The sequence below is a fragment of the Oncorhynchus nerka genome, linkage group LG3, assembly GCF_034236695.1.
Source record: "Oncorhynchus nerka isolate Pitt River linkage group LG3, Oner_Uvic_2.0, whole genome shotgun sequence".
NCBI classification, from domain to species: Eukaryota; Metazoa; Chordata; class Actinopteri; order Salmoniformes; family Salmonidae; genus Oncorhynchus; species Oncorhynchus nerka.
The window spans coordinates 24,188,502-24,207,363 of record NC_088398.1 but is presented as its reverse complement, the minus strand read 5'-3'; the positions used below and the strand labels follow the sequence as shown (position 1 = coordinate 24,207,363).

At 42.2% G+C, this 18,862-nt stretch overlaps 1 protein-coding gene across 2 annotated transcripts in view; it reads right to left on the bottom strand.

Annotated features, from left to right (window-relative positions):
* Positions 1–4,875: 4,875 nt before the first annotated feature.
* The window catches only part of LOC115105343 (mannosyl-oligosaccharide 1,2-alpha-mannosidase IA-like), a 204,471-nt gene continuing 190,484 nt past the window's right edge, over positions 4,876–18,862 (bottom strand). For both annotated transcript variants that reach the window (XM_065010099.1, XM_029627289.2), the window contains exons 9-12: positions 18,167–18,386; positions 10,680–10,852; positions 8,270–8,385; positions 4,876–6,619 (exon numbers count right to left, since the gene is read on the bottom strand). In XM_065010099.1, the coding sequence (XP_064866171.1) occupies positions 6,475–6,619; positions 8,270–8,385; positions 10,680–10,852; positions 18,167–18,386 (654 nt within the window). In that variant the 3' untranslated portion in view covers positions 4,876–6,474. The remainder of the gene's footprint in view (positions 6,620–8,269; positions 8,386–10,679; positions 10,853–18,166; positions 18,387–18,862) is intronic.

Sequence of the window (18,862 nt, the reverse complement as noted above, 5' to 3'; positions counted from 1 at the left end):
TAGCTGGCTAGCTGCTGGGCAGATAGCAGTGTAGATTACGTTAGGACGACGAAATACGATAATTACGCAATTATCTTTGATACAAAGACGGCTATGTAGCTAGCTAAGAAGAAATTGCTAAGATTAGACAAATCAAACCGTTGTACTATAATGAAATGTAATGAAATGTAATACTACCTGCGGACCGAGTGCGGATGCGACCGCTCGCTCCAACCCGGAAGCGAGTGTTATGGCTTGTAATAAACTAGTCAAAACTCACACCCATGTTTATTTTAGTATACTGCTGTTAAAACAAAACAATGGTATGAAGCCCATTCAAAAGTACCTGCAGAATAACAAGACAAAACTATCCCCTGTATGAAAATACATCATATCTATAGAGAGAGAGAGAGAGAGAGAGAGAGAGAGATAGAGGGAGAGAGAGAGAGAGAGAGAGAGAGAGAGAGAGAGAGAGAGAGAGAGAGAGAGAGAGAGATAGAGAGCCCTCAAACCATTGTCAGAACACCACCTGCTGAGAAAATAGGGCTCGTTTTTTAATGTCTAAAATCTCTCCAAACTGCGGCCACTGTAATGTCACAGAGAGGGCGATATGCATAGTATAAAGCAGTGTGAGTGACAACTGGATATAAATTTACAATGAACTTGGTAGAAAATTTGCGTTAGATTAATCAGGACAGACATTCTGAAATAGGCTCTCTGATTATTCAAAGCCTCAGGAGAGAGAAAAAAAAGCAACATTAATTGGCATAAGAGCCTGCTTCACTCTGGCAACGGCTGACAGACCGCAAATCACCAGCTCCAAAAACAGCATAAACAATCATTGACGTTTACTGAGGCAGAATAATTCGCCATTGTTGTTTCGCCCACATTGTCTTCTCTGTCATTTTAACCCTGAACCGTGTGACCTTGAATTACCATGCAATCCTGCAAACTACAGTAGGAATCATACAATAGTTCACCGAATAGACTTTTGAACAGATTCCTTTACTGGACGTCTTCTTCTGTTGAACTCAGTGTTCATGAGGGTTGTGTTCACTAGTAATAAAGCAGAAGGAAACGTTCCCGAAACGAGCAGGTACTATCTGGAATTGTCCAATAAGAAAGGTTTACTTCTGTTTCCGTTGTAAAATATTTTGCTACACTGTGCTCTAATGAACATGAGGTCCCAGTGCTATTGTGGATGTCTGTGTTAGCAGCTGTGATTGCTCCCTCTCCCTAACAAGGTGTTGGTAGCTGGGTGAACCAGGACTATTGGGCCTTGAGAAGTGCTGGCGATGCAGTTTTCTGAAAGACCAATCAGCACCCCGTTGTCTGGGGGAATCTGCCCAACACACACAGACACATGCAGAATCGTTGGGCCAGTAACTGAAAGGTCGCCGGTTCGAATCCCGAGCCGGCATGGTGGATTAATCTGCTGTTCTGCCCTTGACTATGGCAGTTAACCCCCAACAACAACTGCTCCCCTGGTGCCGATGATGTGGATGCCGATTAAGGCAGCCCCCCACACCTCTCTGATTTAGGTTAAATCCAGAAGACACACTTCAGTTGAATGCATTCAGTTGAGCAACTGATTAGCTATCCCCTTTCACATGCACACAGTTGGGGAAAAAACGAATCCTTGTCTCCTCTCACAAGCTGGGTGACTTGGAAGACATCATGGAAAATTCCATTCTATTATGATAATGTTGAACAGCAATGTGAGAATGCCTGTATGCCCTGGAAAAATAAGATCATTTCCTAACATCATACAATCTTGACATTAAGATTTGATAATCATGAAATTGGACAAAAACATCCGTTTTCATAAGCAACGTAATCTAATCATGAAACCTTTAAATTCATCAAATAAAGTGTAATTATCTCCTAGAGGTATGTATTTCATTCTCTTGGCAATGCATTCAAATCAGTATCATTCTCACTGAATGTAGCCCTGTCTTCCAAGCAACAGCAAGCATCAGGTTTCCCCACCCAAATAAAGCAGAGTTAGAGTAGAGCAACGCTTGTATCCAACGCACCAACAGGTGCTATACTATAAATGGTGTGCTCCATTTTCGTCGTCCTGTAGCAAAAGCAGTCATTTAACTGCTTATATCTCCAACTGAGGGAAACACAAGAACGGAAGAATATAATTGAGCGAGGATGGAGACTAATTGAATCGGACAGGAAAGAGGTTCATTAGAATTTGATAATGCTTGGGGAAATGCCTAATGTTTTTACTTCCATTGTTTGACCTTTGGTCTGTCATATTCAGGCCTGCTCTGTCTCTTCCATCTTTTTCTATTGAACAATGACACGGAATTGTCTGCCTTTGGAGTCTGCCTTTGGGAAATTGGCCTTTCACCGCAAAGAGCTGTCAAAAACTAAAACAAACCCGTCCTTTCCCAAGATTAGATTTGGGCAGTTTCTTATTTTTGTTGTTGAAGTATTATCCTGAAAATCTTTAAATTGTTTCTCTTTTTTTACTCTTCAAAACCCTGAGAGAAAATAACCACCTAACAAACCATGAAAGTGAGCACAGACAAGACACAGGGAGAGAGAGAGGGCGGGGGTAAAAGCCATTGAGCATGAAGTCAAATCTTGATCTTAATTTCCCTCCCTTGAAGAGGGAGGTTGAATAAGGAAACAGCCTTGAATTATAGTCTGTCTTGCTGCCTCCCTGGTCATCGGAAGAGACACATGGAAGTGAGCAGGCATATGCTAGTACAACACACCCCCCCCCCCCTCTTCTTTACAGTGCACACATACGATCATTTAAATCCCCTGCCATTCCCCTTTGTTGTCCACACACACACCAGGTCCACGCCTTCCTCTGCAAGGTCGGCCATATTGATGGCAGTACATGCACATAGAGCTATGGGGGCCGTACGTGAGCCGTGTGGGGCCGCCGAGACCAAGCTGTGAGAGGAAGATAACAATGGCCGCTCACTAAGCAGCGGTGACTGGCCCCCACCGTCTCCTCTGCTCTGTTTCACTGGAATTATTACGGGGGGGAAGACAGGACGGATTATCAGTATCAGTCCCAGGTGCATTCAAATGTACAGTAATACCCCCATCCTTAGCTCCCAACACCGAACAGGGCTGCTCGTGGATGCACACCATGCTCCCTTGCTCTCAGCTTCTATCTTTCTCAGACCTTAAAGCTAAGGCATCTCTTAGTATGTCAGCATGTCTTTGTCTCCGTTTGACTCCAAAAATATTGTGTAAAGGTAAGAAAGGGGGAGAATTACAGGCATTTCTTAGAAAATACTATTGTCTGTTTTTTTTTTGTCTGCTTGACTTAAACCATTACCTAAACAAGTACATTTGCTCTGTTGACAAAATATAATACAATTCTAATAACTTGATTTGGATGAGCCCTTCTGGTTACATGTGAAGGTATACTTTTTGGAGCAGAATGAAATTAAATTGTCCCTCCTGTGTTCCATTGGTGAGATGACTAAACCCACATGATTCGTTTTTGATTCCTAATTGCTGGAACCTTACCTATCTTGGAGAGTTCCCCCCCATCAATTAAATCTGTAATGAACTTCCCCTGTGCCAACAATTAATCAAATTTCTTCACTCAGTGAGCACCTCATCTCCTCTCATGAAAATCAATGAGGAAAAATTCCATTAAAACGCAGAGTGATATACTAGCAATGAATCCAAGCAGCACAAAACCAGTGTTGGGGAAGCTATTCTGAAAATATAGTTTACCAAGCTACCAAGAAATGAAGCTACATTAAAGCTACCCTGAAGAATATGCAGTTTACTCAAAGTTACTTTGAAAGAGTTCATTTACATCCAACTATTTTGTGAAAATGATCCTATTTAAGTCAGAAATGTCATAGACAACAAATGGCAAGAACTAATCACTTTGGGGTTATATGTTAACAGAAGGTGTAATTTAGACTATTAAACAAAATCTTCATTTTTCAAGTGAAGATTTTCCAGGTCTAATGCCAAAAAAGAAAGGGAATTATTTCCTATTTCACCCATATTTGTTTTTTTTGCCAAAAAAGTAGTGTGTAGTTCTAGAAGTTAGCTATACCGCTACATTGTGAAAAAGTGAACTACTAAAAACACTACCTAGATTTGAAATTTGTTCAACTACCACTAAGCCACTGCAAAATGTAGTCAAATTACTAGTTGAACTGCATGTAGTTCACTACTCCCCAACACTGCGTAAAACTATGCATTTATGATATTGAATAAGTTGTTGAGTCTTTGAGACATAGATGGCATAAAGATGTTAGATGTTATGCAAAGAACTACCTTCACAAGAGTTGTACTCAATGTACAGACTGTTTGAAGGCTTAGCTGGCGTGCCCTTCTATGTTCTGATCACTCTTTCACACTATACCTTCTGGCTTCATTTAACCAAACACCCACTGACTTCACTCAACCAAACACCCATTCCCCTGCAGTGTTTTGTGTACCTGGGCCCAGATTCACAAACCACTTCTTACGCAAAAAAAATGAAAAAGCTTCTTAAGAAGGTTTTGTGAATGTGGGCCCTGAACGACAATGTGAACAAGAGCTAAGAGCCATGTACATATTTGTAACCTTGATGTCATGGAGAATGATCTTGTCTGATATTGATGTTGACAGCCTTGGGTGCTAAGGTATAGGAGACGTTATATTGGTAGACCTGGAGCACAAAGCAACGGAAAGCAGAGCTTTGCCAATTGCAGCATTGGTGGTACAGATACGTGATACGGTTTCATACGTGAAGTCTTCCATATCAATAGGTTAAGTTGACAGTGTGTTCAGGAAATACACTCAGTCAGTGTGTTGGAAGGTGAGGTCAAACATAGATTTAACATACAGTAAACACCATAAGCAGTAATATTAGGGACAGACGACAACAAAAGAATCCAGACAAAGCAAATGAAGTTCCTTTAAATGTACAAAGTTGCACAGGTCTTTTATCAGTATTTGAAAATATTCAACAATGATAAGATAAGTAATAACAATAATTCATATCAACCAGAACTATAATTAAAGTCAAGCGTTTTTTCCTCTTTTTTCAGAAACACCTGAGGGAAGCAAATGAAAAAGCAATGAAAATAATGACATAATTAAGTCAAATAAATCACAAAGGAAACTGAAGATAAGCTAATACAGGGGACCCTTACACTCATCCAGGTATGTACAGCACATTCTCTCTGCATTGGACAGCAGTAATGATACGAATAAGGATGAAATAGGAAAGCGCCATTCACATTCCCCTCTACGAAAGACATTTTTAGGAAACCCTTAGCCTCAAGTCTAACTTTCCCCACTGCGGATTTGAGAGAGCTGGAGCTCTCGATGAGGGCTGATAACTTTGGCAAGCATATTTGAGCCCAGTCATACTAAGCGACTGAGACTAGCTGTGGTGATCTTGCCTCTGGGGTGGTTGTGAGTGCTTGTGTTACAGTAGCAGGACTGTCACTTGTGTTGGAGTCACAGGACTGACACTCGTGTTACAGTGTTACAGTCACAGGACCGACACCTGTGTTACAATAACAGGACTGACAGTTGTGTTAAAGTCACAGGACTCACACAATGTGAAGCTACGCTCTGAAAGGCGGTAAGGAGGATTCAACGCAGACTTGCCCCGATGAAAATATGTCACCAGTATTGTACTCGAAACAAATGATAAAGACAAACAATTTATAAAAATGGTCCCTGGACATGTAAGACACTCCAACAACCTCTTCCGTTTTCAATTTTTCCCCATGTCTGTTATTATTCATTTAACCTGTTTCTGCAAGGAAACTCTGAATAAACAATCCTTTTCAAGGTGGGTTTTGAGTATTACATTTCACAATTGTCTATACATTTAATATTCAACACCTTTCATCCCTCCCTATTCGTCTGTCACCTTACTATTGGTCAAACCTCACCACAAAAAGGATGTGTTAAGGGAATTGTGAGGGGGTGAACAAAAGGACAAACAACTTTGGTCAAAGAGACAGAGAAAAAAAGCCCCGCAAAAAAAAGCAATGACAAGATCAGGTGAAATCATTAATTGATTGCGGTGTAAAAACGGAATCAAAGCAAAAGCTCAGTGGTTCTCTCTCTCTCTCTCTCAATATGGCCCATAATACAGCACTCTTCCCATTACATTTGGGTCTGCAAGATACTCTTGGATTCCTCACAGAGGAAAGAAGGAAAGAAAAAAAGGTGCTCTTTTCATGAAAATCATGTTCGTCCTGATTGTCCACAGAAAGTAACGCCGGCAGGAAGTAGTCCCGGCCCGGCTCAAGGATATACAATCACAGCGTATACGACAAGATCCTTTACTGGAAAGGAATTGAGAGTCTGTGACAGGGCCCAAGGGACGTGGGCCCTGCATTTTGTTGTGTTGTTGTTACCTGTGTGTAATGCTGTCCTGTGTGGGTCTGTGTGTGGGTCTAAAGTGTGTGTGTTGTATGCATGTGATGTAAGAATACGTGTTACTCTGTGTCTGTATGCAGGTGAGTTGTGCAGTGGTTGTACAGTAGGTTGCTACTCCGAGGTTGTCTTGTCGTGTGTCCCTCCCTCCCCCTGTAGGCAGCTCTTGCGGACGACGGGCAGGGGGTGAGCCTCCGTGTTGAACACCCAGTCCTCCAGAGGCAGTAGGTCATCGTCAGAGAAGAGCAGGTATAGATACCTGAGAGGGACAAACAGAGTCAGTGTCTGGGGGAAACGAACGGCTAGAATAAAGGATTCGCACGCCGGCTAGTTTTCTCCTAGACTACGGGTATCTAAACAAATGCATCATGGCTATAATGCTATTGTATGAGCCAATAAAGCATGTTTTAATCATGGTTGGGCAGTGATAGATGAACTACTGATGTGACGACATGACATTCTTTGCTTTCGTAAAACAAGTCTCTTTTGTAATGTCTCACGACTATTGAATGAAATAATTGAATTATTGACGCATACAATAAATGATGAACAACAGCAAGGTGAAGCGTGTGCTTAATTTAAAGCCTGTCTGGAGATCGCCCCCCCCATTTTTTTAATAAAAGAAAACAATTATAACTCATCTTATCTCTCCTGAAAAGATTTAGTATAAAACACAGCTTTCTCCATTTTCCCACCAACGTTTTTTAAGGGTTCTTTATCTAAGGGGGCCCAGACGACACTCACACGTCCCTCACGGTCTGAAGCAACATCACTATGTGGATTGTCCACATCACTTAACCAGCCCATCACAAACAGAATCTGAGAGGGGGCGAGATGGAGTCTTTCAGCTGAATCTAAATGGGAATTCCTCAATTTCTATTCCTTTCACGATAAGGTTTATCTGTAAATGTTGAGATGAAGATACTGTGCTCGAGTGCACTCAACATATTGTGTGAATATGTTGGACTAATGTGAGTGTTCCCGCGACAGACAGACAGACAGACAGACAGACAGACAGACAGACAGACAGACAGACAGACAGACAGACAGACAGACAGACAGACCAGTAAATAGGGTGGAAAGTGAATACCAAAGCTAACGAGAAAACATTTCTTCATGCTTTAGAGTCTAAGCCAGGGAGTCTAAGCCAGGGGGATGGGAGTTCCAAGCTAACGTATGGAATTGTTTTAAGATGGTCATACCAAGGATCATTTATCTATTTGATATGAAGTTTTAGGATCCTTTAAGGTATAAAAATAAAACTATTATTTGACGAAACATTGAATTTAGCCTTACTGCTATTAGCCCATCGAAATGCATTGAATAACAGCTTCGCACATGGATAAACAAACAGATATTTCCCCCAACAATCGAAAAGAAGTTTATTCTGAACAGTCTATCCTATATCTGAGAGATATAAGGAAGGTCAGGAATGATTTCATTTTCTTGTGAGGCTTGTGGTCGTCCTAGAGCAAAACAACCAACACGTATCTTCCCATAGAGGGGTCAAACTACCGCAGACGTTTTGGTGAGGAGGCAGATTTCTCGGGATGTCTCGTGGTCTGACAAACCCCGCTCTGGCTCTGCCACCTTTCACCGCAGACGCGGAAGGGCGACATCGGTGGATGCGGTGGATTGAGAAGCAGCCGGTGAAAAAAGATATCTGGAGCTTAAAACGAACGGATTTTTGATGGGGATTTTTGTATTATGCTAATTCGATCAACTCTAGAGGGATTTAAACTGCAATTGCCATTTACTTCTTACTACTTCTCAGAAACTGTAAATGCCACTTACACTTAGTGGAAGAAGCTCTGTAGCTGTTTACAAAACAAAAAAAAAGCTAAGTGTTTGCTGGTATATTCTCAGTAGGGGGGGGGGGGGGGGGGTTGACTGGCCGTGTTAGACTTACTTGAGTGTCTCGGAGAGGAAAAAGCTTTGTTGCATGTTATCGTGGCTGACTGTCTGGGCGTACACGTCTCGGATCCCAGAGAAACCAGCTTCGACTCTGCAGTGTTGCTCCAGAGCCTGGGGGGAAGAATAGAAAGGAGGAGGGATGTTCATGTCAAAATGGACATGTACCATACCAGCAGTTAGCCAATGGGCACAGACAGCATCTCCCTACCTATCGACCTAATGACGGCAATTCCTATCAAATCAAACTTCCAGTAGTAGGACTGCAGCGCTCAAGTACTGGAGTAGCGCAACGCTGATAAGGGAACATAAGGTTGGTTATGGAGAGCCAGAGACAGATGCGTCAACCTGGTACCATGTCCTCAAACACACTCTTTTGCCTCACAGTACACCAAAAATAAAGCCTACTTATATTAAGGTCTTGTCCTGGGGCACCTTATACAATATTCCACGGCATCCAGTAGCACGAGTGAGAACAAGAGCTTGGGGTTGAGGTGGTGATTGGGGGCAGAGCTAATAGCGTGGCTCGCAAACCCCTTAGCCATTGCAAACGGGGGGTTGGGATGATAGATATAGCATTCATCCTGTGTGATCAGACTGACACATGCATTAATTATGGGGCACAAAGGGTTGTCAAACTCCACACTTTGCTTCTTCTCGTGCAGATGCAACAGTAAGAACAGGGGTCTGTGTTAATTATGGTGCATTAGTCTGCTGTTGTCAAGGGGCAGTAATATGCTAATCAGCCTGGCTAGTTCTGCCCTCACACTGCCTTGTTAGACATAGCATCGAAGGACCGTGATCATGTTCAATTATATGTACTGTACATTAGTTCCTCGAGAGAATACGCATGGACAGAGACCAGTACAGATGTCAGATCTCAATTTGAACCCTTTCGTCGCAGGAGGAAAACTAGATTTTTAAAAAAAACTATTGTTTTATTATAAGTCGAAGGAACGCAACAGGTATAATAAATGGTTGGTTTTCTCAGTGCCTATGTGGTTCAACGGTTACAGCCACTAACCCCGGCACACATATGCCAGAGTCGGCATGGCTTCGAATCCGGCCCACTACCCTTTGACTCATGGACGAATGTATTTTTTTTTGACGCATTCATTCCACGTGTTTACAGGATTCATTCCGGCAGGGGTTACAGCACAGGTGTTAAACTCATTCCACGGAGTGCCGAGTGTCTGTGGGTTTTCGCTCCTCACTTGTACTTGATTGATGAATTAAGGTCACTAATTAGTAAGGAACTCCCCACACCTGCTTGTCGAGGGCTTAATTGAAAGGAAAAAACTCAAACTAGGCCCTCCATGGAAGACCAGGTGTGTTGAATTTAGTCATCACTGAACTGATCAATTAGCTCAGTTGGTCAATTCAGTGATTGACTAAATTCTACACACACGGTTGGTATTGTCATCAGAACAACTTAGTCCTTTTTGAGCAGAAGGGCGATTTATCTATTTGGCAAACATTCCGTGCAATAGAAAGTAAGTTTATAATCATTTACCATTTATTCATTTATGGCAAATCTACTATGGCCTATGTAGCCTGTTGTTATTATTTTATTTGTTTCCTATTTATGTTCTCCTAAAGTGTCTGGTATGGTCATGTCTTATCAAGATCAGGGGTAAAATATCCCTGGAATAATATTTGAAATGTGTAAATGAATCAAGTCAATCGGGGGATTGAGTTATTTGTGCGAGAAAGGCGTGGTAGGCCGACACGGTAGGCCTATATGTGAGCGCTGAAGGCGCGACCCTAACAGCTAGATCACCTCAGGCCACGACTGAACTCAATTTTGACCTTAGGATACACTTGTATGGTCGTAACCTAGTGTAGACCAGTATTTATCTTGTGTTAAGCTATATAAAACGATAAAACGTCAGTTAATGCGTATGGCTGCATTTCAGATACATTTTTGTACATTTGAATGTTGCAGTAATAGGACCTAGGCATAGCATTTAAGCGAGTGAGAGAGAAAATTATTTTGATAGCAAGCCCTGATCCCAAGTGACTCGACTGCCCCCACATGGAGAAAAGATAACTGCTATTTTTCAGGGACTCATTTGAATTTCCTGATGCAGCAGGAAAATTCTCTGCCACAAGAGTGATCAAGTTAAGATCCGCCATCTGTATGTGGAATATGATTGTCTCTAATAAGGTTTTTAATCATATTTCAACAACACATTCTAGAATCACGGTTTTATTGTTCTTTACACATTTACACACTTTAAGGATAAGAGCCAGATCTCCACTCAGTTTAAACTCATTGCTAATCAAAATGTAACAAATATAACCAGAAGATATTTTGCCGATAAAGCACCAGAGTTATAAGTCATTACTTTAGTGACATTATGGCTGCATCGTGAAGACTGTGCAACGTTAACGTCTGTGTGACTCACCTCCACTGCCTCCCAGCCCCACTCCCGGTACTTGGGGTCATGGGTCAACCTCCACATGTACATGTAGCTCTCGATGACCTCCGGCCGCAGGATGTAGTATCTGTCACTCAGTCTGGTCGCCGTGGCTTCTGCCCCGCCGTCGAATCGGAATGCCTCGGGCCCTAATTTCGTAGCTGAAGGGAGATTAGAGAGACACAGAGTGAACAGATTAAATGACGCACTTAAAACAAAAACATGGGGGATGAGGAATTTTATTTGAGTCAATTTATTTTTAAGTTAATAGTTTGTTCAATCAGTCTTCTGAGGTCCTGAAACAAATCAAAACGAAGCACATAGCTGTGGGTGAATTAGCAACGCACTATAAATACTATAGCCCTGGCACAGAATCAGGATTCCGACATTACGCTCTAAAAAAGTCATGGAAAATGAGCTCTACAATAAAGACCTGTTCCCCAGTTGGTCTTGTAATCCAGATGGTCTACACATTCTGTCTCTGTTAGCCGGCTGCCACTCTGGAAGGCCATAGCGACAGCATGTGAACAGGATTCCCATCTACAGTAGCCCAATGGTTGCTATTCTGGGTAGGAATTTCTTTTACATTTAGAGTTCAGGGCAAGTCCATTGGCATGGCAACATTTCACATTTTGAATCTCAATCAGGATGATTGTGTATTACTACGTATGTCACATGATGCATGTTTCACATATTGTGTTTTTTCCCCCCAAACCGTAGTAGGTTATTTGCCAGGTCGTTTGCAGAACCCTTCCAAAAAAAAACACGTCAAATTTGCATTTTCACATGTGAAATCACACACACGTTGAGCTTAAATTTCACATGTGAAACCATATTTTCACATGCATTAAATGTAGCGTTCACATGTTCACACGTGAGGAGAATAACATGTTTCACCTCACATGTGAATTGCAGCATGTGAATATCGGATATTGCTGTTATATTTCACATGTGGAATTGCAAGTTCACACGTGGGGTTGAAATAATGTTATTCCCCTCACATGCGAAATGCTGGTGTCACATGTTGCAGTAGCAAAGCTTCCACTGGTGGAATTAGGGTGACCACATGTAAAAAGCCCAACTGTGGGACAAGGGAACGATTTTGCAGGACAGTCGCAGAACAGTGGACAGAATAAAAAATCATTCTTACAGGTTAATGGATCGCGTTCAAATGGGGACATAGTTCTGCTGTATGAAGGTCACTGCCTGTTAAAGGGCCAATCCTTAGTAAGTACATCCATTTTTGTACTTACTCACTGCAGTCACTACATCCATCTGGCAGGAGAGGAATGAGAGCAGCAATGGCAGCAGTGGCATTTCACTCCTTGACATCATCTCCTTTCTATTTCAGTACACACGACCGACTCCAACTTTCTCAACTCTTTTTTAGGACCGAGAGCCCATCTGCCTTTTGAACTATTGACTGTTTTATGTTTCTATACATCAACCTTCCTCTCCTCCCCAACAGCGAGGCACACTAGCCAATGACGGAAAACCTTCAGACATTTTCCCTCATGTCTGAATCCATAATAGGGATGTAAAGTTTGTGCCGGAGGGTAGGGCTGCCGTCTTAACGGCTCTTAACCAACCGTGCTATTAACAAAACAAAAAAGTGTTGTTTGTAACTTGTTTTGTACAATATGTTGCTGCTACTGAAAAGAGCTTCTGGACATCAGAACTCAGATTACTCACCTCAAATTGGACGAGGATTTCTTCTTCAATGAGTCAGACACGGGGGATATACTACAGACACCGGACCAGGCCCAGATCCCGTTATTCGCTGGAAAAGGAAACGTAGGTTTCGCGGAAAGAGATCAGGTTGCCTTGTGAGGATCAGGCAACGAGTGCCTAATCTGTCCTTGCCTTCCGTTCTGCTAGCTAACGTTCAATCGCTGGAAAATAAATGGGACGAACTGAAAGCACGTATATCCTACCAATGGGACATTAAAAACTGTCATATTTTATGTTTCACCGAGCCGTGGCTGAATAACAACATTAAGAACATACAGCTGGTGGGTTATACACTCTATCGGCAGGACAGAACAGCAGCCTCTGGTAAGACACGGGTGGGGGCCTATGCATATTTGTAAACAATAGCTGGAGCAGTCTCGAGGTTTTGCTCTTCTGAGGTATCTCATTATAAGCTGTAGACCACACTATCTACCTAAAGAGTTTTCATCTGTAGTTTTCCAAGCTGTCTACATACCACCACAGACCGAGGCTGGCACAAAAACCACACTCAATGAGCTGTATTCCGCCATAGGAAAACAGGAAAACGCTCCCCCAGAGGCGGCACTCCTAGTGGCAGGGGACTTTAATGCAGGGAAACTTAAATCAGCTTTACCTAATTTCTATCAGCATGTTAAATGTGCAACCAGAGGGAAAAAAATTCTAGACCACCTTTACTCCACACACAGAGACTCGTACAAAGCTCTTCCTCACCCTCCATTTGTTAAATCTGACCATAACGCTATCCTCCTGATTCCTGCTTACAAGCAAAAATTAAAGCAGGAAGCACCAGTGACTTGGTCTATAAAAAAAGTGGTCAGATGAAGCAGATACTAAACTACAGGACTGTTTTGCTAGCAAAGACTGGAACATGTTCCGGGATTCCTCCAATGGCATTGAGGAGTACACCACATCAGTCATTGGCTTTATCAATAAGTGCATCGAGGACTTTGTCCCCACAGTGACTGTACGTACACATCCCAACCAGAAGCCATGGATTACAGGGAACATTCACATTGAGCTAAAGGCTAGAGCTGCCGCTTTAAAAGAAATCCCACTATGCCCTCTGACGAACCATCAAACAGGTAAAGTGTCAATAAAGTACTAAGATCGAATCATACTACACCGGCTATGATGCTTGTCGGATGTGGCAGGGCTTGCAAACTATTACAGACTACAAAGGGAAGCACAGCCGAGAGCTGCCCAGTGACATGAGCATACCAGACGAGCGACATAACTTCTATGCTCGCTTCGAGGCAAGTAACACTGAAACATGCATAAGAGCATCAGCTGTTCCAGATGACTGTGTGATCACGCTCTCCGCAGCCGATGTGAGTAAGATTTGATTGGATTTGATTTGACCTTTAAACAGGTCAACATTCACAGGGTGGCTGGGCCAGACGGATTACCAGGACGTGTACTCCGAGCATGCGCTGACCAACTGGCAAGTGTCTTCACTGACATTTTCAACCTCTCCCTGTCTGAGTCTGTAATACCAACATGTTTCTAGCAGACCACCATAGTCCCTGTGCCCAAGAACACTAAGGTAACCTGACTAAATGACTACCGTCTGTAGCCATGAAATGCTTTGATAGGCTGGTCATGGCTTACATCAACACCATTATCCCAGAAACCCTAGACCCACTCCAATTTGCATACTGAACCAACAGATCCACAGATGATGCAATCTCTATTACACTCCACACTTCCCTTTCCCACCTGTCCACATCACCATCAAACTAACATGGTCACCAAGCACACCAAGACAGTCGTGAAGAGGGCACAACAAAACCTATTCTTTCAGGAGACTTGAAAAGATTTGGCATGGGTCCTCAGATCATCAAAGGTTCTATAGTTGCACCATCGAGAGCATCCTGACTGGTTGCATCCCTGCCTGGTATGGAAACTGCTCGGCCTCCGACCGCAAGGCACTAAAGAGGGTAGTGCGTACGGCACAGTACATCACTGGGGCCAAGCTTCCTGCCATCCAGGACCTCTACACCAGATGGTGTCAGAGGAAGGCCCTAAAAATTGTCAAAGACTCCAGCCACCCTAGTCATAGACTGTTCTCTCTGCTGCCGCACGGCAAGCGGTACCGGGGCACCAAGTCTAGTTCCAAGAGGCTTCTAAACAGATTCTACTCCCAAGCCATAAGACTCCTGAACAGCTAATCAAATGGCTACCCAAATTACTATTTGCATTGCCCCCCCCCCCCCCCCCACACCTCATGCTGCTGCTACTCTCTGTTATTATCTATGCATAGCCACTTTAATAACTCTACCTACATGTACATAATTACAACAATTACCTCGACACCGGTGCCCCCGCACATTGACACATTGACTCTGTACCAGTACCCCCTGTATATAGCCTTTTATTGTTATTTACTGCTGCGCTTTAATTATTTGTTATTCTTATCATTTACTTTTTGGGGGGGATTTTCTGAATTGTTGAATTGAATTGTTGGTTCAGGGCTTGTAAGTAAGCATTTCACTGTAAGGTCTACCTGTTGTATTCGGTGCATGGGACAATTAAAATTTGATTTGGCTAGAAGACGGGGGCCAGCCGGCCCTGTTGTGTTGATGGCACAGATCCAGACAGCAGAGAGGTGCAGCAGAAGGAGAGACCCTTTTAACCTCCTTTCTCACTCCAAGGGCATCCAATCCAACAGAAGCTAAGAGGCTCGGAAGTGAAATATTGAGCAGCCCTCTAATGAGAAGGGGAAAAAATGAAGAAAAAAGCAGAGGATGGCCATAAAAAGGAGGAGGTGCCTTTTGGGTGGAGAGATCAAAAGTCTTCTAAGTATATCAAGAAACCTGTTATGCGATGAGTCGCATCAGCTGCATTTTCAGGATGAAACCGGTCTGCTCACCCTGTGGTGAAAACACTCAAAATTGATTCCCTAATAATATATTTCCGTTAAGTTTCAAGGCCGAGAACGAGAAATCAAGTTCAAGCAAGTTTTTTTCTCCCAAAAGTGAACACAACTCATATTTTTTCTCTCAGTCTTTTAGATTTCCTTCGAGTTCATTCTCCATCCAGACAGTGCACAGTAAATAAAGGATAGTTGAAAAATGTTGGGTTGAATTGACTCTACTGGGAGTTTTCTTAACCCTCGGTAGTGATACGCTCCCTGCAGTTAGTGTTGATAACTGGAGTTGATTGGGACACAGTACTGTAACCTCCATTATGAGTAACCATAATGTGACACAATAAATATTTAAATAAGGCTTTATACCCTTATAACTCAAAGGAAGTAAACTGAAAGAGAAATGTACTCTGCTGGAGTTGATTATTCATTTGAAACAATACAGAAAATTGAAAAATGGCAAAGGAGTTGATAAAAAATGATACTTGAAAAGAATAAAATGGCAATTAGAGTTCAATTTAACCAACTCTTTGCAAGTTGGATATTTACTCCATTTAGTGTAATTTTAACTTCAAAAATATGAACACCATGACCAGAATAGTTAACAATATGAATAGTTTTAACAATATATATATACCATATAAACCCCAAAATAGTATAAAATGAACTGTGTGTGTGGAATTTCATCAAGCCTGGATGATCTTGGTCTTGTTTGATCTTCATCCTCTCCAGGTTGAGTTGTGCTACAAATCATTTGCCTGTGGTCTCTGTGAGACTCTCATTCTCTGTTTATTTTACAAATAACAGACATCTTGGTCTTTCTCTCCATTCTGAATCACCACTGACTGCCTTCAAATGATTACTCCTTTCAAAGGAGGTCTGGTAGGACAGCATGAGTGCACATTGAAGTGTTGAAAGATGCTTTTTTTAACCTTTCTAGGGCAGGCGTTCCGCTAGCGGGACCCCACGACAACATTCCGCTGAAAAGGCAGCGTGCGAAATTCGAAAATATTTCTTTGAAATATGTAACATTAACAAGTCCAATACAGCAAATGAAATATAAACATCCTGTTAATATACCCATGGTGTCCGATTAAAAAAATTATTTACAGCGAAAGCACAACATATGATTATGTTAGGTCATAGCCAAGTCAAAAAACACACAGCCATTTTCCCAGCCAAAGATAGGAGTCATCAGATTACACTCATAGGACATCATGTTACACAATACATGTATGTTTTGTTCGATAATGTGCATATTTATATCCAAAAATCTCAGATTACATTGGCGCGTTTCGTGCAGTAATGTTTTGATTCCAAAACATCCGGTGATTTGGCAGAAATACTCATAATAAACATTGATAAAAGATACAAGTGTTATTCACAGAATTAAAGATAGACTTCTCCTTAATGCAACCGCTGTGTCGGATTTCTAAAAAACTTTACGGAAAAAGCATAATCTGAGAACGGCGCTCAGCCCAATCCAGCCAAAGAAATATCCGCCATTTTGGAGTCAGAAGTTAGAAAAAACACTATAAATATTCACTTACCTTTGATGATCTTCATCAGAAGGCACTCCCAGCAATCAATGTTCGACAATAAATGACTGATTTGTTCCATAAAGTTCCATAAAGTCCATCATTTAGCCACTTGTTGTTAGCATGTTCAGCCCAGTAATCCATCTTAATGAGGCGCGAGCACTTCATTCAGACAAAAACTCAAAATGTTCCGTTACAGTTCGTAGAAACAAGCAAAACGATGTATGGAATCATTCTTTATCAATAAGGTTTCAATCAGAGAATTTCATTGTCTGAAGAAAAGCACTGGAACGAGAGCAAACTCTGTCGGGAGCTCTCATGAGCCCCTCCTTTTATAGTAGAATCCTCAAACCAGTTTCTAAAGACGGTTGACATCGAGTGGAAGCCCTAGGAAGTGCAACTTCATCCATATCTCACTGTGAATTCAATAGGGACTGGGTTGAAAATCGACCAACCTCAGATTTCTTACTTCTTGTTTGGATTTCTTCTCAGGTTTTTGCCTGCCAGATGAGTTCAGAGTATTTTCTATCCAATACTAATAATAATATGCATATATTAGCATCTGGGACAGAATAGGAGACAGTTTACTCTGGGCACGCTATTCATCAAAAAGTGAAATGCTGCCCCCTATCCCAAAAAGGTTAAACATCGTTTGACATGTTTCTACAAACCTTTGTTGTACTTTAAAAAAACTTTTCGTCTGGACTTAGTGCCCGCGCCTTGTGCATTCGGATTACTGGACTAAACGCGCAAACCAACATTTTTGGTCATAAAGAGGGACATTATCGAACAAAACAAACATTTATTGTCTAACATGGAGACCTGGGAGTGCCACCAGATGAAGATCATCAAAGGTAAGTGATCAATTTTAATGCTATTTCTGACTTTTGTGATGCCTCTCCTTGGTTGGAAAATGGCTGTATGGATTTCTGTGACTAGGCGCTGACCTAACATAATCGTTTGGTGTGCTTTCGCCGTAAAGCCTATTTGAAATCGGACACTGTGGTTGGATTTTCGAGAAGTTTAATTTTAAAATGGCGTATAATACTTGTATGTTTGAGGAACTTTAATTGTGGGATTACTGTTGTTTTGGATTTGGCGCCCTGCAATTTCACTGGCTGTTGTCGAGGTGGGACGCCAGAGAGGTTAACAAGATAGTCTAACAGCATTGTAATTTCACTGACTTGATAATGTCCTGCACAATAACAGGAAATGCTCTAATTGCTCTGAATACACAGAGCAACATCCAGCCATTGGATATCCAATATCCTTAGATACTCATCTCATACCTGGCCTTGACACAGATGTCCTATACTCAATGCCTTCCCAGTCCTACTCACCAGATCTACTGTAGCTCTCATGGCAGGTGTGTGTAATCTCTGCAGCCAGGTCCAGGTAGTGCTGTCTCTTCTCTGGAGCTCCGTCGTCCGCGCCGATCACCACCATGCCCCCGGAGAAGCAGGCCAGGTGGCCCATCTTGTGGTCCAGGATGCCCCCCCTCCACTCCGCCATGTAGGTCAGCCCACCAGGGGACTTCTGCACCAGGTTAGCCTCGATAGCCTGGGGGATGATTGACATTTATAAATGGGTGAGACACAGGTAAATCTATATTAATTGACTGCATACTGAATAATTTTTGTCAACTCGGTGTTGCTTTGAATCCTGCTGGTACTGTGATGGGGAAACATGGTTAGCATTTATACTAGCCTGGGGGTATTCTACATACATACAGTAGAATACAGCTTTCTACCTTAGAAATAGAATCCAGGCTTTTTATTCTAGTCATTCTATACGTATGATTTCAACTCTGTGGTTTCTGAATGCTTCTGTTACTCTGAAACTGAGATGGCGAAACACTGTCAATAAAAAAAGACCGCAATTGTTTTTCAATTTAAATCTGATCTAAGAAGAGATACTGGAGAAGCAATTGGAAGGTCTGGAATACATTTCTATCTACAGCACAGGTGCCATGGCAGTGCTGGGATGTCAGCTGCTTCAATTTGTGTGTACCCAAGTTGTTGTTTGGCGTGTTCTAT